This window comes from Linepithema humile, chromosome 6, assembly GCF_040581485.1.
Source record: "Linepithema humile isolate Giens D197 chromosome 6, Lhum_UNIL_v1.0, whole genome shotgun sequence".
Taxonomy (NCBI): Eukaryota; Metazoa; Arthropoda; class Insecta; order Hymenoptera; family Formicidae; genus Linepithema; species Linepithema humile.
The window spans coordinates 9307596-9329021 of NC_090133.1; the positions used below are offsets into that span (position 1 = coordinate 9307596).

At 40.4% G+C, this 21426-nt stretch overlaps 3 protein-coding genes across 6 annotated transcripts; 1 reads left to right on the top strand and 2 right to left on the bottom strand.

Annotated features, from left to right (window-relative positions):
- Positions 1 to 1115: 1115 nt before the first annotated feature.
- Positions 1116 to 6918, bottom strand: LOC105668638 (thioredoxin domain-containing protein 11). Of its 2 annotated transcripts, none has more exons than XM_012361098.2 (10): positions 5881 to 6918; positions 5592 to 5802; positions 5283 to 5513; positions 4673 to 4879; positions 4409 to 4606; positions 3831 to 4267; positions 3421 to 3739; positions 3026 to 3274; positions 2620 to 2813; positions 1116 to 2382 (listed from the first exon to the last, which is right to left on the bottom strand). In XM_012361098.2, the coding sequence occupies exons 1-10, from the start codon at positions 6105 to 6107 to the stop codon at positions 1887 to 1889; spliced, it is 2769 nt and encodes a 922-aa protein (XP_012216521.1). In that variant the 5' UTR covers positions 6108 to 6918; the 3' UTR covers positions 1116 to 1886. The 2 variants fall into 2 exon arrangements, with proteins under 2 accessions (XP_012216521.1, XP_012216520.1); XM_012361097.2 differs by having other exon boundaries at positions 3421 to 3763.
- A 142-nt stretch (positions 6919 to 7060) lies between these two features.
- Positions 7061 to 16176, bottom strand: LOC105668634 (uncharacterized). Its single transcript, XM_012361092.2, is given in 9 exon segments — positions 7061 to 10840; positions 11546 to 12970; positions 13213 to 13352; positions 13428 to 13641; positions 13902 to 14094; positions 14427 to 14681; positions 15375 to 15520; positions 15523 to 15598; positions 15600 to 16176. Coding segments are annotated over 9 exon segments (3651 nt in total). The 5' UTR covers positions 15752 to 16176; the 3' UTR covers positions 7061 to 9790.
- A 178-nt stretch (positions 16177 to 16354) lies between these two features.
- LOC105668631 (uncharacterized) lies at positions 16355 to 21366 on the top strand. 3 transcript variants are annotated; one of them, XM_012361082.2, is made up of 5 exons: positions 16355 to 16513; positions 16886 to 17145; positions 18874 to 19110; positions 19731 to 20114; positions 20362 to 21366. In XM_012361082.2, the coding sequence occupies exons 1-5, from the start codon at positions 16492 to 16494 to the stop codon at positions 20932 to 20934; spliced, it is 1476 nt and encodes a 491-aa protein (XP_012216505.1). In that variant the 5' UTR covers positions 16355 to 16491; the 3' UTR covers positions 20935 to 21366. The 3 variants fall into 3 exon arrangements, with proteins under 3 accessions (XP_012216505.1, XP_012216506.1, XP_067213390.1); XM_012361083.2 differs by having other exon boundaries at positions 16388 to 16517; XM_067357289.1 differs by lacking the exon at positions 16355 to 16513 and adding an exon at positions 17771 to 17876 and having other exon boundaries at positions 16869 to 17145.
- Positions 21367 to 21426: the final 60 nt, after the last annotated feature.

Below are 21426 nucleotides of genomic sequence, written 5' to 3' on the forward strand. Positions count from 1 at the left end.
GGAATCCAGAAGAAACATGACGATAGCGCGTAACTAGTTACTTCTAGGGTCTTTCAAGCGCGGGCGGTGTTAAGGCTTTTTTTTATGCCGATGTTTATCTTTTCGTCTATTATTACTGGAAATGTTATTGAAAGATGGAATTTAAGATAAAAATATTATTGTCACCATAGACGTATAATAAATATAGAGGATTCACACTGTGTCCGACGTACGACGTCCGATATCCAATAATAGAGCTTGTTTTCTAGAAATTTTAGCTAGTGATATTTTATCGTCTAGAAAACAAGTTCTATTATTGGATATCGGACGTCGTACGTCGGACGCAGTGTGAATCCTCCAATAAACTGCGCGTTTGGCTGGAAAGTTGTTTCACTTTAAAAAGAGACAACATATTTTGAACAGTAGCTTTCTTTCTCTCTGTCTATCAATATGCACCAATCAACGAAGACTTTTTTTCCCCCCTACTTCACTAGATAAAGATGAGACTACTGTTCAACATTAGCTGTCTCTTTCTAAAGTGAGGACATTTTCTTAATAGGGCAGAGATAGGAAACGCGCAGTCTATTATTATACGTCTATGATTGTCATCCAGTGAAGAATCTTTACTTATTTCGATTTAAACGATTTTTATTTTCTTATGAATAGGTCTTATATTTGTATCATCCTGTTCTTTTTACAAAATTTGTTTACTTTACATATCTATTTATTATTTTTTTTCTCATGTGTAAAATACGTCGGTCAGAAACACTAAAATTTCTCAAGTAAAATCTGGTTATTTTCAACTTTTTACTGATTGGCCTGAAATAACCGCCATGTTTGTTCCATTTCATTTTTCCCGCTGATCTATCATATTTGCAGGAAATGCATGTTTTTTTCCGAGAAAAAGTATAATAAACATTCTACAAAATCTTTTCTCGACAAACTTGGTTGTCCAGTTGAAACATTTTCTTGAATAATTAATAGTGTCTGAGATAATCGTGTGACAATTTTTAAATAGAATACTATGTGTATTTGCACGCACGCGTGCACGCACAACTATATAACAATATTTACAAAAATTTACAACTGTCATCGCATCGTCAGCAGACTGTAAGTACAAATAAATAGATCACAAATCTTTTTCACCTCTTATATTGAATAACAGTTTTTACGTTTAATCCAATCACAAATGCCGCATTATAAGAAATCAAAATTTAAAAACTTTTTGCTATTTACGGCTTATCTTATTGTATACAAATGGACACATTGAGGCACATAATGAAATAGTGAGGTAAGTTATTGTATAAATATTGCTCGTTTAGCATCTTGTGCCAATTCAAAACATTCCTTTTGATAAAGTATATCCAACATTTTAATCGCATAACTAATTGATCAAACCAATATAGATAAGAGAATTATTTAAGTTGGAATGATGATAATCTTTAAAACCAATGCAACTAGAGCTGGAAGACAGGATAGTCATATGTTTAAGGCTTCCTGTGCATATAAGAACCTTATACACCTAAGAATATTACATCAAATTCAAAATTCCTATGCATTGAATTAAGTTAGAATCTTGAGCCAAATAATCACTCGCATTTTTTCAACACTTTGTTGATGTTCTCACATTTTATTTTGCATTTATTAGGATTTCAAACATGCTTTCATCTTTCTATTGCATCGAGTTAGGCCAGCTCTAGAATCATCAGTTCTGTGCTTTTTCATCAATTCTAACTTTCTTTCATCCCTTTTAGAATTATAAAAAATGACAGTCAAACAAAAAATTTACTTTCTTACAATTTGGCATCGATTCATTGGCCAAAATGTCGAGAGTATCCCAAAATATGTACTATTATCTATCGTCACATGGACGTATCTTGATTAACATTTGTAAGGCGGAATCTATATCACAATTCGCTTCTTGTTGTCTCTCGTTTAGCAATTGGCGCATGTACAGCACTTTTAGAGTCGTAATGTCGTCCTTCTACCTGGTTTTCTAGCAGTCTAATAGCTTCGTAGTACTTGTGAAACTTTCTCCTAATCAATTGCGCCTTCTTTCGATCTCTGCTAAGATCAACGGTAGAGCCCAGAATAAAATGAATGTCTTTGATATGCTCTAATTTCAGAAGGATGATCTTGCGTTTGTTGCGCGCAATTTTTTTATCTAAAAAACTTAAATGCCGCCTTAGCTTCCGGTAGTCCCGCAAAAGTTCTTCAATAATATCTAGGCACAGCCATCGAGTTCTAGCTATACATTTATCCGGCGCTTCACCAGTTCCTGTTTGACACACATTGGTTAGAGCTTCGATGTGAGAATCGCCATCCAAGTTTGCCAGCACAAAGTTCAGCAGGTTTGGAATAGTGATAGGAACAGAAAACGGAAATACAGTGCTATCTTCTTTTCTGAAATTTCAAAAATAAATGTTATTAGATATTAAAATTTATTTCTTCATAGATAGAGCTATGTATTTTACATAAATGCGAAAATTATTTCAATAAGTAAAGAAAAAAAGAAGATAAAAATAAAGAATACAAAAAAAAAACATTTTGATTAATGTGCTTTAAAATTTTGATTTTAGAACACGTTAATAAAAATAATATTGTAGAAATTTGCATGATTAAAAAGCGCATTGAACACACCTCTTCGAAGGGAAGAATAAAATTGATGGAAAGTGATTCATGTTGTACTCCCATGGTAGATCATTGTTGTCTCCGTCGACTCTTACAAAAATGAGGTGATCCATGTTGGATAAATAATGCGCCACCGTCAAGTATACGTACGATATAGCGTTACAAAATCCGCAATACGGGGAATGGTACATTATAACGACATCCTGTAAAAAAATTTAATTGCCTATATTGGTCTACTTTATAAGTAATAAAGTATAATAATTAGCGAAATTTTAACATATTTTCAACACAAATATTTCACAATGTATGTTTACTGATTTAAGTTTAAATTAAAGTTTGAAGCATGAATATTACTTTATACAATTATTCATATATTGTTCTCGCTGCTAATTAAAGCACATTAATTCTGACTAACCTTGGATGGATCCAAGATAGTGTCCAAAAATGTTTCTGTGGTCAGCTCTGGTAGGCGAATTTTTGAATACAAATTCGCGTCCCTGCGGTTGTCCTCGTTGGGCAACTTCTGCGCTTTATCGCGAACATCATCGCCCTGCGAATTGTCCGAACGCAACGTTCGTTCCAACAAACCTTGCGTATATTTATTTATGAAATCGACGAGAGCGTGTTCGCTGAAATCATGATGCATGACGTACTGACTTTCTAGCTAAAATACAAAAAGAGAAATGGAGAGTGTTACAGAGACAGAAAAGAGAGAAAAAATATATAATTCGTAGAAATGTAAAAAATTATAAATCTTCCATTCCGCACACTTATTGTGTTAAAGTGTCCTTTTATCATTTCAAAACTTACCGTGGCGTCCAAGATGACAACGGCGGTTTTGTTTCTCCACTTGGAGATATCAATCCCAAGGTGCTCCGCAAAGTGAAAGTAACGCAAGCTGTCGATAGCTATCAAAGCCAGAGTCTTGTTGGTTTTGCAGACCGATTCCTTCAAGCTAATATTGAACTGCCTCGGAGAATCGCGTGGGAACAATGACGGATGGTACTCGTTTCCGGCCAACCATCTTCTGCAGTGCTCCTTCAAAAAGGCCCTTCTTATCATACTCGCGGAACGCGCGTCGTTCTCTTTATTCAACAAAGAAATTTTGTACTCCGCATCTGCGTGCAGCCTTGAAACAACATTACGTGAATTGCTGTGAAACAACATCGGGATTATTACGAGTGTTGCGCCGCGATTCAAACGCGCGATCAGTGTGTTACCTCTTCAATTCGTATTCTTCCTGCAGTCTCATCGTTATGTAATTGTTGTGGCTGTACATCTGCTGTCCGATTGTGATAGGAGTTGTAAACACATCGGCGCCCTTGCAAACGCCGTCGAATTTTTTAGAGACAGCTACACAGGTCTCTCTTTCTAGCAGATTCACCGTCTTCGTCTTGCACGAGGGACATTTGTTGGTCGCGACATTCGAGCAGCAAGTGTTGTTGCTCCACTGCTGAATCGACACGCTGGCAAACGATTCCTTTACCCGCTCGATGTAGGTTGTAGGTCTGGTTTCGTTCAAGAGATCGGCGCACTCTCGATTTTTCGCCAAATGACGGATCTTGGCCGTGTGCCGTCTCGCTTCCAAACGCGCGACTATGTCCTTCGCCAGCAGATTGTCCGCACAATTGTAATATTGCAAGCCAATTTCTCTGATCTGAAAGATAAAAAGACGATTGTCAGTAAAAAGCATACAATATTAGCATTATTTCAACAAACATACATTCTAATTTTCTCATTTCGGAATTGCAAATTGATGACATAGCTTTCAAAAATTGCCTAAAGTTACCAGACGCACCAGATTGTAAATATAGTTTTCCATGTGGAGCGGATTTCGCGGTGTGAAAAGAAATAAAACTGGTCCCTCGCGCAAATACGGCGCAAGAGTGAGCGCTTTGACGCCGGGCGGCTGCAGCCAGAGGGACGGTTGATGGATAGAAATGCTGATCCAATTCAGAATACTCTCTGAAGTCCACTCATTGTCTTCCGGATAACTCTACAAGTTTTTAAAGCTGGTATATTATACAAAGTGAGTTGTTGGATTGACGCGCTGTACACTTACTAGAGATTCATTCCACATGAGCAGACTCGCTGACGGAAGCTTGTACACTCCGTAATTCAGCTCGCTCGACGACGCGCTGGTCACAATGGCGAACACCAGTTCTCTATTAGGATCTCTTTCCAGCGAACGTATCGCAGCCTTGTAGAATTCTCGATACCCAGGCATCCTGTCCAATCGTGTGAAATTAAAATATCCTACAACCACCGCCTGCAAGTAGATCATAATCAACGGGCGAACATATATTACATTCGTTATTTCATAAAAATTTAAGTATAATTAAAACTATTAAATTACAATGTTTGAACACTTTTAGAATCGAAAAAATATCACAAAAATTTTTCATTGATAAAATATAAACGTACTGAAATATAAAGAGCAAAATTGCGTGCGTTAAATATTATTATTGGCACCAAAAAAAGTCAGACTGAAGTGTTTATTTATTTCATATTTTTGCGTGAACAATTGGCTCTTTTTACTCCTTTATATTTCAATTTTGATATTTAATTATCAGAATCTTTGTAATTTTAAACTGACTTCCTCAAGTGACAAGTTTCTGTTGCAATAAGCAGTAATTGGTTGAAAAACAATTATTTTCTTACTTCACACTTACGTCATAGGTGACCAACAACTCCATCAATTGTTCCTTATGCGTTATCCTAACAATGGGATTCATAAGTGCATTGAGAAAACGAATCATGTACGGCGCTGTGCGAATCCCTCTGTAATTGATACCCGAATCTCTGGATGGATACAACATCAACACCGGATAGCCGTGGATCTTATTATACTGCTTTCTGCACTCTGAATCGGGATGCCAACAATTAATGGCTGCGAAGAATATCTAAGAACACACAAGTGCTGTGTGTGAATAAGCGCTCAGAGTCTGCGCAGGCTCTTACGGTGGAAGGAATTTATATACTTGTGGATGATAAAACCGAGCGACGCTCTCAAACTCGTGTCGGAGCGCCTGGCTCTCCGCGTCCCAAGGTGCGTAATACATAACGAAACTGAAGTCCGCTTGTGTGACTCTTTCAATCATCGCGTCTAAGTGACCCTTGTAGAAGTCCAGCACTATGGAGCCCTGGTTGAAGAACGGTCTCGCCACAGGCGGCTTGGAAATTTTGGGAGGCCTGCAAAATTCAAGATATAGACAGCCTGTCGATGTACGCATATGTTCGCAACGCGGGACGACAGCCCCGAGGACTCACGAGCTGTGCAGAGCGGCCAGAGCGGTAAAGGTGATGGCGAGGAAGAAACAGACGATCTCGTAGGAGAACATTTTGGCGGCCAGTCGCTCCTCTATCGCAAACCTTTCCTTGGCCATCTCGTTGCTCGTTGACTCGGACGTTGACGTGGACGCGATTTGGTGCAGCAGGTTATCGGCATTTCTCGATGGATTCGTCTCGCGCTCCTCGCCGGACGTCTGTCCAGCCATTGCCCGTCCGCCGGTGATCACCACATCATCGTCGTCGTTCGCACTTCTCGACGGCGGCTAACCCTCCCCCCCATCCCCCACCCCCCGCGGTTATATTCCGATTTATTCGATTAGGGGCGATTTTAAATCGGCTTCTCATGTACTCGCTCGATCAGGAAGCACGAAATCGGTACAAACACGTCTCGCGGTAGGATGCGCAAAAGACTCGCAGGAATTTGGAGCCACTGCTGGATTCCAGATCGAACTGAGCACGGTGGCGATGACACAAGTCGATGCAAATCAGCACAGCTGCGAAGCGAAGTCGAAACATTTGCGTCGGAGCGGTGCCTCTCGTACGGTAAAAATGTTTTCATCCGCGTCAATCGATAAGTTCCTTTTTGTTTCCACGATGAGCCGAGAAATATAAATATAACAATAATTGACGTAAGGTCAGACACTTTTTACGTTTGTAATTTATGTAGAAATGCAACAATTCAATAATTCACCCAATAGATTTCCCAATTTTTTTATTACTATGATTTATTCAATATATTCAATATTATTATTACTTATTATTATTCAACTTTATTTTTTTCCAGCTTGTTACAGAAACAAAAAGTGATCGATATTTATTCGAACCGATTATACGAGCATGTAATGTTCATCAAACTAAACAGAAAAGCGTCTTGACAAGCATCGGTCTAAAAAAGTTAAATAATTGTTTTCACGAAAACTGAAATAGAACGCGAAGATCTTGTTTACACGGCTTACTTATTTACGGAATCTAAGCCCATTAGATTTGTTATATCAATCGATACCTTGGCTGAATCAACGAAGCGAGTCGAAAACTGTTGTCAACATATAACGGGAAATAAAACTGTCAAAATGAACAGGGGACATATCGAACATCTGCTGTAGATTGAAACTAACTGACGTAATTTTTCGTCGCAACTCTGAAATAAATAGTCCCTGAATCAATGTTTATTAAGACTTTTCTTTTTATTTCGACGAATGTTACATGCTCGAAAAATTTCGTACTATTCTCCATCAACATTTAGATATTAATATATAGATAACATGTATACATATCGCATTGAAATTTCGATTCTCCCATTTGGATGTTGCTGTACGTCAAAGTGGCCGTAACAGGTTCGATATGTTCGGATCTACATATATGCTTCAGAAAGTTTCGTTTGTATCATAAAAAAAACACCATTATGCTTTCAAGTATTTTATACTGGCTTCGAATGCAGTGCGAGAAGTTTCCATTACATGCTGTTATATCTTCGAGTGTTGCGAACATGCCGCGGATGCCATTTTAAGGGCGCGACTCTCGTCCTTGCAATTTTGCGACTTGTCCGCCCGACATCTCAATTTCCGTTCTTTGGGGATGCTTCCTTAAAGAAGAGCGCTTAATGACAAAGAGGAGTGTCTGTTAAATAGGTATGGTAATACATGTACACCATTTTACAGAACTCGAGAATAGTCTTTAGTACAAAATCTGATATTGTGTATACAGCCGTCGATATATCGTCATTTTCTTCCTTGTATTTCGACGCGTGTGTCGCATCTCATGCTTGAAAAAAAAAAGAAAAAAAAAAGAAAAAATAACTTAACTAAACTTATGCTCGAATAAGACTGTCGCTTCTCACGTACGACTATATTCCGCTTCGTGAGAGAATGACTTCGGTATCTAATAAGTTGCGAATTATCGTGCGATGGTGTTGTATTCGTTTCCGCCTTTCGGTCTCCAAAGTGGCATCTGATAAATCGAAATTATTCTCTCAAGGAACAGAGTATATATATATATATATATATATGTATTTATATATATCTATTGACTGTCCATATATGTATATGTATATATATTTATATATACACACATATATACGGTACTGCATGTATTCATACACATTTCTAACGTGTGGCGTACACATACGTAGTAAAGTGCCCATCGGAAAGCAATCGGCGTCCATCTCTCTTCGATCTTCCTCCTTTTTCCCCCCTTTTTTTCTTATTAAAAACATGAGTATTTTTTCGAATGCGCGATCGCAGGTAATAGCTACTTTAATATGAATTTTAAATATAATTGTAAGGTGTTCAACCCTGCTTACACGATTACACCAAGAGTAATCTCTACCTAAAGTTACTTGTGCGTTTAGTAAATATGCATAATATTTTAATACGTGTCGATTCCTGTTCACAATCGCCCGCAGCGACTGCTGTCGCCGTATCGAGAATTGTTTGCTTTTACCTCCGCGCTATTCGTTCGGTTGAATGTCGATCGATTTTAAATCAAATATCCCTCGCTCACTTTGCACAACTTGGAAGGATCATTGAAGGAATTGGCAATCGCGCATTTTTTGCAGTTTGTTCTTTTGGTAGATCAGAGTCGCTTAAGTGGTTCTCAACGCTTTCGATATTTAGAAATTTACAAGCTTAAATATTTGTTATTTAATTTACTTATAGAACATTGCAATTAGGCATTGTATAGAATAATTAGGTCTTGTATAAAATACTTGGTTCTCTCTCTCTCTCTCTCTCTCTCTCTCTCTCTCTCTCTCTCTCTCTCTCTTTCTCTCTCTTCTTTCTCGAATATAGGATGAAAATTTCTCCGATATTTATAAGTTTTTCCTCTCCTAGTTTACATATTTCACCTAGTTATTCTATAAGATAGCTAGCCGTTCTACGGAATAATGATTAAAAATTAATTAAACATTATCGAATCAGTTTATCAGTCATATTAAAATACACAAGATTGACATTATACAGAAGACATATTGTAATCATTCATTTATACACAATTAATAATTTAGTATTTAGCTAAAATGTACAAAAATGCAATTTCACTTCTCACTAGGACGTTTGAAAGATCAAAACATATAAATATTTGAACTTGTGCTCGCGTAAAGTGTCGAGTATATTCACAAATGAAATAAAAGTTGCAGTTGGACATCGTACATTGCGACTGACTTTTCACGTTGCGAGGGAAATTGTAAACTTTGCCGAAGAATAATATTATACAATTCTCATAATAAAATATATAATATATACAAATAGAATACCTATAGAAAAAGTCAAAACTAAAAAAAAACTCGATTGAAGAATCAAAAAAAGCCCTTTCTTTGTTTGACTTTCTCTCATATACATTACATACTTTATGTTGGAAACAAAGTTTTCTATGAAATTATATATTTTACAAAATCATTAAAATTATACATTTATTTAAAAACGTACTTTTAAAATCATATTTCGCAAAGTTCAAAATTTTAGACATTTTTATACTATTCTTTATTGCAAAGATCAAACAGTCAGTACAGCCTGGGTAGTAAATTGCATGTTAAAACATAATTTACTACAAGCTGAAATAATTTTTTATAAAGAACCTAATTTTACATGCATATATATAATATATATATATACACAATTTGTAGTAAAAAATAAATCAAATAATTGAAACTGATGAATAGATGCCGCAATAGATACAAAGAAAATCTATCCGAAAAATACCCTACATCTTAAAATTGAATAATATCTTAGTACTTATTAAAATTCGCTGATATATCTCGCTTCTAACCTCCGACGTTTATTCTACAATGGTCTCTATGAGATAAAGACGACTGAGAACCACCGGACCGAAAACAGTTTAACATCTCATCACCTTATTTGCGAGTGCGAAATTACGGTGGATCGAAGATGCGGTCTCAACAATTAGGCTCCGTGACTTCGTTGAACAGCGGCGTCAACGAGTCCACATCTTGCAGGCCGTCGAAATTACCGAGGGGATCCAAGTCGTCCGTCTCCGTGTCGGCTTCGTCGAGAAAGTTCGCGTCCAGGAGTTCGGCGACGTTTCTGCAAAAGCTGTTGGAGGACGCGGTCGGTGCGTCAACGGCGACGTTCGACGTGTCGCTCTGCAGGCTGAGAGAATTGAGAATCGGGCTGGACAGCATCGGTTCGCCCGCGTCCCGATACACCTCCTGCGACTGCATCGTGTGCAGAGGCGTCGACGGATACGATCTAGAGCCGTTGCTGTCCTCGGTGTACGATGGCGTGTACGCGGACACCGCCGCCGGCAGCGGCGTGTTCGGGTACGAGCGCGACTGAATGATCTTCTGCAGCGTGCTGCCGGCGACGCCGAGGATAGACGGGTCCATCATGTCCTCCTCCGACAGATTCAGATTGGCATTCGGCAAGGAGTCGAGGACAATCGCGTTGCTCAGCGTCTCCTCCGTCGTCTGCTCCGGCAGCATCTGGCCATCCTCGTCCAAGATCGTGAGAATATTGTTGATATTCTCGGTCGTGATCTCCTTGTCGGTCATCAAGAACTGCTGCTCGTCCGACATGAAGTTTGCGTCGTCCAGCAGGTACGCGCCCTCCTGCCCGACGGCGGTGCCGAAGTCGTTGTACTCGCTCGGCACCGGGGTAGGCGCGATGGAACTGCTCGTCGACGGGTTGAAGCTCTGACTCTGCACCGTCGACAGGCAATGGTGCGCGGAAATCGGCGACATCAGGGACACGGGATTCACCATTCTGTGCAGCGGCACCGACTGCGATCTGTAGAACAATTGCTCGTTGCTCGAGTGCCTGCCGGCATGGAGAAGCTCTGTGATTTCCTGGTCGGGCGGGGGCGGCTGGTCCTTTTGGTACACGTTCTTGATTTCCTGTAGATTCTCTTGGCTCGGATAGTTGATCAGCAATTGCTTCTGAGGCGTCAGGTCCAGAAATGCGGTGCACGGTGGTCCCTTCAGGACGACCTGCATCGGAAGATATTTTATATAAGCACTAAGAGCTTGACTTGCAAAATGTAAAGACTATCTGTTCTGTTTTTCAACCTCGTCCTCTCTACGTGGACTAGCGTTTCAACATGAATTGTATTCAATACTAACTTATTTTCTACCGAACTACAATCGGGTGGAAAGGATGATTTTAACGTCTTCCACATCTTTCATGTGATGTTGAATTTTGCGAGCGAATTTTCCGTTTTATTGTATTTTTATTAATGTACACTGAAGAAGGTCTGGTGGCAGGTCGAAACGTTTGATTTTATGTAAACAATTTTAACGAATACATTTTAACCTTCGCACGAGGAACTAGCATTGTGGCTCTTTACGCTCCTATTGATTTTAATTGATTTTAGTAATCAGCTGAGCCTTATATATTATTAATTTTCTTTTTTTTTTATTTTTATTTTATATAAGGCTTCCAAATTTCAAGGGGAAAAAAACAAAATTAATAGTTGTACCAAAATTGTCAGCAAACGTGCTTCCACAAAAACACTTATTTTGACTTATATTAATTAAGAAAATTGTGATTTTTTATTCGCACATTTCAACAAACCTAAATTCATAACTTAGAATTGCAAAAAAATTGCATCAAATTTATTACTGTTCCAATAATACGACGAATTTGAATATCTCTCACAGAATCCGTTAGCCAAAAATATTCGATCTTCATCTCACCTCCGACGACTTAGTCGTCGCCACCAACACGTGTCGCGTGGGCTCCGCGCCGCTGGACGTCGGCACGATGAAGGTGTCGGTCGTCTTGATCGTGTATGGCACGCTGCACGAGATTGAGCGGGAAAGCGTCTTCTGGCCGCGCGATCTGGAACTGACGGCCTGCAAATTGCTGCGCGACCGCGGCACCGGGGTGTTGCGCGGCGAGACGAACGGACTCGCGTTCGCCGAGTTCGATTTGGACGCGCGGCCGTTGATCGGCGAGTGCGGTCCGGGCGAGATCGGGGTGAAGTTGAATATCCTGCGTCGCGTGTTCGGGCTCTGCGGCACGGTGTTGGTCGCGCTCGGCGTCGCCGAGGTCTCTTGCGCGTGCTCGACGACATTCGTCTCGAAGCTGACGCGACGGCGCGTGCTGCTCGGGTTCGGATGGTTCAGGAGGGTCGGCAGAATAAGGTTATGTTTCTGGGAGGAGTCCTGCTTTTCCGCGGCGACGCTCTGCCGGACGATGGTCGCGGGCGCCGGCTCGGCGGTGACGATGGACGCCTTCAGGTTCTGCTGCAGTATCAGCCGCAGCTGCGACACCTTGTCCGAGCGCGAGATCTGCTCGTCGGAGCCGACGACGCCGGTCTCCACGTCGGAGCTGGACGAGCTGCTCTGCTGGAAGTACTGCAGCAGCTCCTCCTCCTGCTCCTGCGAATTGTTCCCGCCGTTCAGATAATCGTCCAGGGCGTCCGTGTCGATGCTCCGGAGCTTCTCGTCCTTGAACACGGGCGTATCCTGCAAAAGACGGATCTGGTCCCTCGTGAGGAGTCCTGAGGACGCTTCCACCGCGCCAGTGGCGGAAAAACTCCTCGACGAGATGATATCACAGTTTTTAATGAGCTGACTGTCCGCAGTCTCGACCGCTTTGCACCTGATGGATCGCGGCTTACCGGCCAATATTACCGATATCTTGCCGGCGCGTTGGATAGACGCCAGCTTGGTCAGCAAAGCGTTGGAATGATCCGGGCTTTCTTCTGCAAGCTTCGTCTGTTTCTCAGGGCTGGGCTCCTGTTGCGTTACAATTGGATTATTGGCACGTTTCCTGGAATTTTTACCTTTGACATCGCGCTGTGCGCTCAACATTACTCTAGAGTTGCTATTCTGTCCGTCGTCGCGCGATTGTACCACTAGATTATCACAGTTAGACTCCTGGGGGATATTGCAGGGCTGCTGCTGTTGTTGTTGCTGCTGCTGCTGCTGTTGCTGCTGTTGGATGGCTTTCGATACTCTCTTTTGTCGATTGAAGACTACAGACAGCTTTGCCAGCGAATTTTGCGCGGCCAGTGTTGTCACTGAGGTTGCACCTTGTGACGACTGGTTGGATTTAGCTTTCTTACATCCCTTATGACTGACATTTCCTTTACTGTTGACGGCCTTCTCTTTGCTCTGCGAAAAAACAATTACATTCTGTAAGAAAACAAGTTTCGCGAGTAATCAACAGTTTTATCAGAATTCTATTTTATGGCTGAGCCTTCTAGAATCGTAAAGAAATGTACACTGATTACAGGATTTAATCAAACCTGTCAAGTTAAATGTTGGCAAATGAAAGGTTAGCCGGAAAAACAAAATTTACCGATATCATTCACATGAATTTTTTATATATTTTCGCGTAAATTGAAAGCGCATACCTGTACAATGGTATCAAGACCATGTTTCTGGTCCTTTATATGTTCGCGTTGCTGAAGCTTGCGTTGCAACTGCAGCTGAGCCTCTCGAAGCTTAGCAGGCTTACCACTCACAGGTGTTGTCGGTAGATCCGAGATCGCCTCTGGAGAATTTAACGATCGAGAATTAAATTGCGAAAACAATGGGCATTCGATGAAACTAATTTTCATGTGCTTACCTTTGTCAGACGAGGCATTGCGCTCGTCCGAAGCAGACAAAATGCACACAGCAGCCAGAGATCGAGTATTGACACAGAGATTATCAACAAGATGCCGCGCTAAGGCACTCAAATTTTGAAATTTCAGGCCCAACACGCTTTCTGCCCATTCTCTTATCAACGTAGACGCAGCGCCTAGCATTTCCTCAGTAATGCTTTCCTCCGCATGCTCCTCCTTAATTCAACAATAGTCAAGTGTTGTACATTTATTTTGGAAGCTAAATAGTTTGAGTGTTAATATTTAGATAATAAAAGCACTAATATCTAATGTAACAATTGCCGTGTAATGTTGCGTGACAAAATGTACACGATTTAATTTAAAATATAAGAGATTAATAACAGAAAATGTAAGCAATTTTCTACCGAAAAGTATTCATCGATAAATGAAGCAAAAATATAATGTACGTAATACTGTCTAGCTTGTTTGTTGCTCACAATTTGAAGGTCAGATATCTTTGGCAATGTCGGAGGATCCAATTTAATTCGCTTGCGCATTCCTGCGTAACAGTAACGAGAGTTGCCTCGTGTTCCTAGACGGCGAGGACGTACTCGCGGGTATACTTGTTTCATGACTTTTCCGAAGTCCGCTGTCGATAGCGGCTTCATAGAATTTGTTATACAATACATGCTGAAAATATTGTTATACAATACATGTTATACAAGATATGATATGATATCATTAAACGTTTCTTCAAAAACATTAATACAAATAGATAACAAAACCTTTCTTTCATTTTTCCATTCTAAATTTCTAAAGATTAGATAGGAAAATGTGATAAATTGAGCATGTAATATTTTTCTTTCGAGCCACAGCGTTAAAAAGAACAATGTATAGAAATATAACAAGCGCTTGAAAACGTGGCTTCCAAAAAACTTTTAAACAATGCTCATGTTGCTTCAGAAGAACATTTTTATTAGATTTCCTCGACAGAATATTAATGTGATATACAGACAACTTACTTGTATTCGTCATAGACTTCTTGCTTCGGTAAGGATACTTCTGGATCTTCTTCCAAGTGTGTCTTAATCCACATAATAGTCTGATGAATTTCATAACGATTTCCTAAGGGATTTAGTGGCTGTCTCAGTGGATCGACAGTCCCATTTGGATTTGTCAGCAGTAATGGAAATTTCAGGTACAACAATAACTTTTCTTCTATCTTGAGTTGTTCCACTTGAGAATAGATTTCATCCACACGCCCTCTAGACTCTTCACTGTAATTTAAAGAAACAAACTTGTATTACTAAAATGTATTATTCAGAACGATGGAATTAATCTTTCAAGAATAATAAATACACGTAAGCAATATAGATTATTTAACATAAAGTTTAGTTTTTAATGTATGACAATACAGATATCTTATGAAAAGTAAGAGAGTTTATATATTTGTATTGAATATTTTTATCTTTATGTTTTAAATAAAATATAGATTTACTTGTGATTTAAAAGATATTTGACTACATGTGTGACTGTAAAGTTCAAGTTTATCATAACGTTATTCTACTAATCGTTTAAACTGTATTCGAATAATGTTGAACAATATAAAAAAACATTGTCGTATGCTCATTATATTCTGTTACATATAACATTAAAATTTTCTGAAATATTTTGTCTAATTTAAAACAAAGATGTAACAGGAGTTTGTCTTGAAATCTTGATGCAACATCACACACGTGCAACATTTGTACATGTTGCAGCTCATTGTTTGTAAGCGCTGGCGCTTCAATTATTGAAAACTCTACACAATTCATTGAACAATCTATTAACTATTTCCACAGTTATCCCGCTGTCTGTGAAAAGCTCAGTTCGAGAACTTTACAGCCATACATAAGACATAAAACGAATAAAGAGAACTGAGACACGTGACGACCACATAAGATTTGTTCGAGACTCAAGATCGACTTAACCTAATGCCATCCTCTATCATAATCCGAATCTTGTCCTGCTTGGAGGAAGCACCGTGATTAGCCAGTGCCGCAAACTTGGTCGCAACGAGGTCTTGCAGTAGATCACTGTCCCCGTGAAAGCCATTCGAAGCAAATCTACCGGCCGGCGGATGTCGTTTCTCGACGACGGCAGGAACGGTGGTGGCGGTAGCGGTGGCGGCGGCGGCGGTGGCTGTGGCGGACGAGGTAGAGGCAGCAGCGGCGACGGTAGCGTCGCCATTCTCCACACAAATGTCACTGCGCTCCTTTTTAATCCGTTTACCATCAAACGCGCTCTCCTCCTCGCTCCTCGCAGGTGTCTTGCAGGGTTTTGTCTGATCATGACTGTCAGTACTCATCGTAGCCCAAACCTCCCCGTCCCGCCCGTCCCGCCCCGGTCGTAGCTCACGTATGCGGAAACGTATCGCCTCCCGGTGCACGGCCGCGGCGAATTACCATTTTGTTAGCACGACTGTCAGCTGGGCTACTCGTCCCGGCGCGCCATTATTCGACAAGAGCCACCACTCGCGCGAGAGAGCTACCACACGGCTCGCCGGAACGCGTATGAAATGCAGCGACGCGCGGATCCGTCATAACGGCACTGCGCGCGGTGGCCGCGTCGATGCGTGCGCCCGTCCCGAAAACGCCAGAAACCGGATGCGAATCGGATGAATACTGCAATTCGATACCGGCTACGGTGGACCCGCGGTCGTACGTTCGCTTATTCGCGCTTCGTTGTTCGGTTTGCGCGTTGCTACTCCATAGAGTTACCATAGAGTATGCGCATACATCTTGAAGGGCGACGTCCGAAAGCGCTCTAACGGCACACTTCTCTCCGCGGCATGAAAACACGGCCTTGTCCACCAATCGCGTCTCGCGATGCGTGCGAGATTTGTCCGCGCGCGACCAATCGAACCGCTGGACAAACATCAGTTCGCTCTTCCGCCACGCGCGTCGCTGCAATTTTTGTATACTCGAATAAAAAGCTCGTGCGATCTTTCTAATTCTAATTTTACATTTGACACTTTTAACGCAAATTTAATATTCGATTTTTTTCGTGCTGGAAGCAAATCGTTAGATGAGAATATTGTAGAAATCAATGGACGCGACAGCGCCGAAAAGTAGGTAAAAACAATTAAGTTATATTACTAAAAATATTAGAATCGTGCCAAGCTTGTTTCTATTTTTAATTATCCGCCTTAATTAAGATTAATTATTCTGGCTATTATTTAAATCTCTTTATATAATCAAAGGTTCTGTACAGGAAAAAAAAAACCGATTACATTACATATTTATTTCATTCTATTCTCTATAATCGTAAATATAGCAATATATCAAAAAATCAGATATAAATCATATTATTTAATCGTTGCATGGTATAATTCTTTTTTGTTACAATAAATGTGTCACATATTTGATGTTCAGATTCCTTTTTATACGGAATATCGGTAATCCTAGGCTATTTTTATTCACTAATTAGAATCGGTTTACAGGGGGCCTGCCCTACATTTGGGAAAAGTTCGTCTTACCTTTTACCTCTTATCTTTCACTGACCGCATGGTATCTGCACGCAATACTCACAAAGTGGAAAGAATGGCCGCGGCTGTGTGTGCGAGCGGTGGGCAAGAAGCAGCACTTTCATTGTTCTTCGATGTCTCGACGCGAAAAGAGGTGCGAGGTGCGATTTTGCGTGCGTTATCACAAGTGCCAGTCGACGTGCTTGTCACTGAAAGTGATTCGAATACTCCACGAAGTAAGTGTGTGATTCTTTTTTTTTTTTTTTTTAAGAATTGCAGTACACTTAAGTGACAAATTCAAATATATGTACAGTGAAAGCCTATGCCAATTAGAGCGGTAAAAATGTCGGGGGAAAGGAGGCGACAACGCAAGCGCTTTTTAACAGTTTGAACAATGCGTGTAAGATTTTTCAACATTTTTCCTGTTTTTCGAGAAGTTTCTGTCTTTTTTTTTTTTTTTTTTTTTTTAGACTTTCCGTTGTAATGCAAAATTTTCCAAACAAAATTTTGTGACTAAGAAATGAAGCAGTGTGGCATTATTTGAAAAAAAATATTCATAAATCTTATCAGCTATTGTCTCCGAACCCCATTACTTGTTTTCAAGAAAACACACCGTCAAGATTCACTGCAATAAATCACTGACATTTAAAAACGGAATTCGAAATTGAAGGATTTTTTAAATATAAAACATGACAACGAAATAATGAATATTAAACTAGCGATAAAAACGTGACAACATAAGCCACAAGTAGTCACTGAATAAAAAAATCCATTCACAATTTAATTTGTATTTCGAGCGCACAAGAATGAAAATTACTCGCAGAATATATTTTACTAATTCAGTATAAAATTCACGTGTAGATTCATGTCGCATCCAATGCGTGTGTATCGTCCTCGCACACTTGGATAAAGGAATAGGAAGCAAGGAAAGAGTTTCGCTCAAATATTTCGCACCGCGCAAAGTATCGTAAGTACCTATTGAATACGACCAAAATGATTAACGGAGCGCGAGAACACGCCAGCGGGATGAATGGATTCTGCATTAGCATATATAAGAGCAAACAATGCAATTTCGCCATAGGAACGTCGTGGAATCTCACGCAACTTGATTCGCCGCCTGTACCGCTCATAAACAGTAACACAATGCACGGTGTCTCTGTGTACGCGCGTACTTGCGACGGCGCGAGTCATTGACCAATTAATAAATAGAAAATATGAAATATCGCCACGTTACGCGTCGGATTTTCCACGATATTTCAATCAGCGCGCCGCATTTATCTGTAAATTAATTGAAAGATAGATTTTTTTTATTGAATTAAAAAATGTATTAATTAATCTTATTGATTTTGTCGAATTGTTTCTTCGCATCTGATTGTGTCAAGAACGACGCTATCAGATCTACAGATGCGTATCGCTCCGCCCGCGCGGCAATTAACGTTAATGAGCCACACAACAAATATCGTACTTCCTAGTTTCACACAAGCCAACTATCGTTGACGGTAAGCGGAATGGAGACGCTTTCATGCTCTGTTTCGGGGACTTCAGTCCACTGAGTTTCTACAGGATGTCTTGGGAGATATTTTAATGACGTACACGAGGCACGCAGCATAGGCGGGCGTGTAAACCGTAATCGTCGCTGAAAAATGCAAAAATTTTATTAAGCGCTATTAATTAAACATCGCTTCGGTCATCACTTTTTTTAGTCTTCTTCGGGATTTTCTTTTCTGTTAAGTAAAATTCTTTTCTCGTCATTAACCGATGTTTTTAATTCTTTTTTGAATTGTATAATAGTTGACAAAAGCAACGTTTCCTCTTCTTCAATGCGTTTTGAAATCCGCCGAAGTTGTGAAGACGATATTACGAAAGTCGTGCATGCTGAAACTCGTTAAAGAGAAAGTGTCTCAACTCGGTTGTGCTTGCAAGATATGTATACATAACAGATAAAATCGCAATGCTTATCGCAGGTGATGCAGCTCCGACAGTTGGCAATTTGGCTATTCATGCTCTCGTCGACCGGTATCGCGTACGCCGGTTTTGGCAATGGGAACGCGTGCAGCGGACCGCTGGAGCGTGCACTGGACGCGCTTCATAGGGATACTGCGAAAAGAAACAAATTGGACGAAAAGGAAGCTGGAACGTCATATCAGCGAGAACTGAGTTCCGCCCCTTTCGAAATGTCCGTCTCTCGTATAGCTGTAAAGGTATTGCGATTGTTAAATCGACTTTGCTTCGATATTACTTTGTTCTTGAAAAATTAAAATTTATATTCACACGAATATATATTATAAATTATTCCTTATCAACCCTGATGGAAATATTTTGCTGAAAGTACTATGAAATCAATGAAAAGTAAAATAAAAGTTTTTGAAAAATTACTGAATATATTTCAAAATAAATCATAATTTTCCGTATGAAAATTTAATGTAATACTATGAAATATAAGGAAAGTTAAAATTTACTGCTGAAAAGTAATAAATAAAAGAGTTTTGAAATAATTATCCTTATGAAATTTACTGAATTAAACTGAAAACTGTTACTTTATAATGAAAAATTGCTGAAATATTTACGAAACTAATTAATGGGGTCAATTGAGAGAAATTTTCAAATACATTTCAGCAAAATTTCGTTAAATTTTCAGAAAAATATTTCCATCAGGGAAGTGCTATAATTTTTATTATTCCGCAGATTCTTCTCTAATTTATACTATTTTTTATAATTTGGAATATACAAAGATTCAATTCCGAGAAATTAGGTTCCAAAACTAACGCGTGTGTGTGAAAACAATGAGTGGATTGTTAATGCAGTTGAAATTGCTTCGCAGCTGCCGGAAAACACGAAGGAGTCCGGAAGTCATTGGGCGCGGGTGGAGCAATGCATGTACGAGCCCAATCGCCACGCTCTGAGGACGCGCGTGGTATTCAACGATCTCTCGGTGTCCGGCATAGTGTCTTTAATTCCGCGAGATCATCACGCCCTGAATCTCGCCGAGTCCTGCAGAATGACACTGCGACTGAGGCGCGCGGGCATCGACTTTCTCACCAGCCCGATCGCGCGCGGACGCGGCCAGATGCGTATACGCACGGAGTCCAGCTTCCTGGAACCCAGATTCGCCTCGATCTACGCGTACGGCTGTCACCCCACGCGCTTCGACAAGCAAATCAAGCGGCAGGACAAATGGCCGCCGTATCATTCGGCGAGCGAAAAGGTGAACCGTGAATGCAACTTGTTTCACGATCATCTCACCTGAAATAAGCGTGAAAAGTATTTCGAGAGAATCGCGAAACAATTTATTCCTAATGCATTTCGCTATCGCGGCGAAAGCTGGTCGCTGCTAATACGAATTTCGACGGCAAGATCAATTTGTCGCAACAGCGTAAAATTTGCCGCGCCAGCAAAATCTCTATTCGCGCGCGTAAACGATGATTCATTATCGATCTTACCGTTTGTCACAGGTAACGCCGACATTATCGTTGCTCCTGGGAGCTGCGAACAAGTATGACGCGGCGGAACCGAGACAGCTGGCGGACGTCACCGAAGAGGCCGACGTTATCATACCGAACGAGAGCCGACATCCGCGTTACTCGCACGCGCCCGAGACGAGCTTCGGTATTTGGAGGAAGAATTCCTGGATCACCAAGTCGGTGCGCCAGAGACGTTCGACGACTCGGCATCGATTCGCGCGCGCCACGACGGTCGTCGCGGATGCGTTGGAGACGAAGTCGACGGGGAAATCTCTGAACGTCACCGCGAGTCTCAATTTGACCGACAGCCTTCAGAGCGAGGATCCGCCGCAAAACGTATCCCGGGCAGTGAGACAGCTCGCCGTGGACGACAATCTATTCCCTATCGATTTGGAGGATCCGAACAAGAACTGGCAGTCGAAGGAGCATATCACGAGAGAAATGGAGGATGTGTTCTTGCAAGGCGCTAGCCAGGCGTTAACCAAATACATCGAACGTCAGTTGCATCCGGCGATCAAAGAAGTACTGATGGTGTCTATGGGTTACACTATTAGTTACGGATAAGGATGAGAAAGTACTCGGTGCGATATTGTAATTATACTTTAATGACACGCTAGTCGATGTTAACGCTTTGACGGAGCGCGCGTTTCGTGCGAGAACATTGAATATTAACTGAATTTGCTATCTGGAAAATATGATCACTTTATTAACATGATTGAGAACTTTACGAGCTCAGCTTTACTTTTATTTATTAAAATTCTCGATTCATTTATAATTTTATCATTATTTTTAAATTCTCTTACGCGACGCAAGTTATATTTATTAATTATTTAAACAATTACATAGAAAAGTTGCGAGTATAAAAGCATTCGATTCATTTAGAATTATATTTTGATGCGATAGCGACTGCGATAGATGTAGTATTGAAATGTGCAATGTATTAAACTTTTCGAAAAATTAAATATAACATGTACAAATAAAGAACTTATCGTTTTTCACAGTGTAAAATTTGCGACGCGATGGACAATAAACCCTTCTGAAACGTAATTTTTAGAT

Excerpts from the sequence above, each read along its gene's own strand:
- LOC105668631 (XM_012361082.2), top strand. The coding sequence starts at position 16,492 with ATGGACGCGACAGCGCCGAAAA. Across the intron at positions 16,514-16,885 it reads GGACGCGACAGCGCCGAAAA|GGGGCCTGCCCTACATTTGG; the intron begins GTAGGTAAAAAC and ends ATCGGTTTACAG. Across the intron at positions 20,115-20,361 it reads ATCATTCGGCGAGCGAAAAG|GTAACGCCGACATTATCGTT; the intron begins GTGAACCGTGAA and ends CGTTTGTCACAG.
- LOC105668638 (XM_012361097.2), bottom strand. The coding sequence starts at position 6,107 with ATGGCTGGACAGACGTCCGGCGAGGAGCGCGAGACGAATCCATCGAGA. Across the intron at positions 4,268-4,408 it reads AAAACTATATTTACAATCTG|ATCAGAGAAATTGGCTTGCA; the intron begins GTGCGTCTGGTA and ends TTTATCTTTCAG. Across the intron at positions 2,814-3,025 it reads CTATCTTGGATCCATCCAAG|GATGTCGTTATAATGTACCA; the intron begins GTTAGTCAGAAT and ends ATTTTTTTACAG.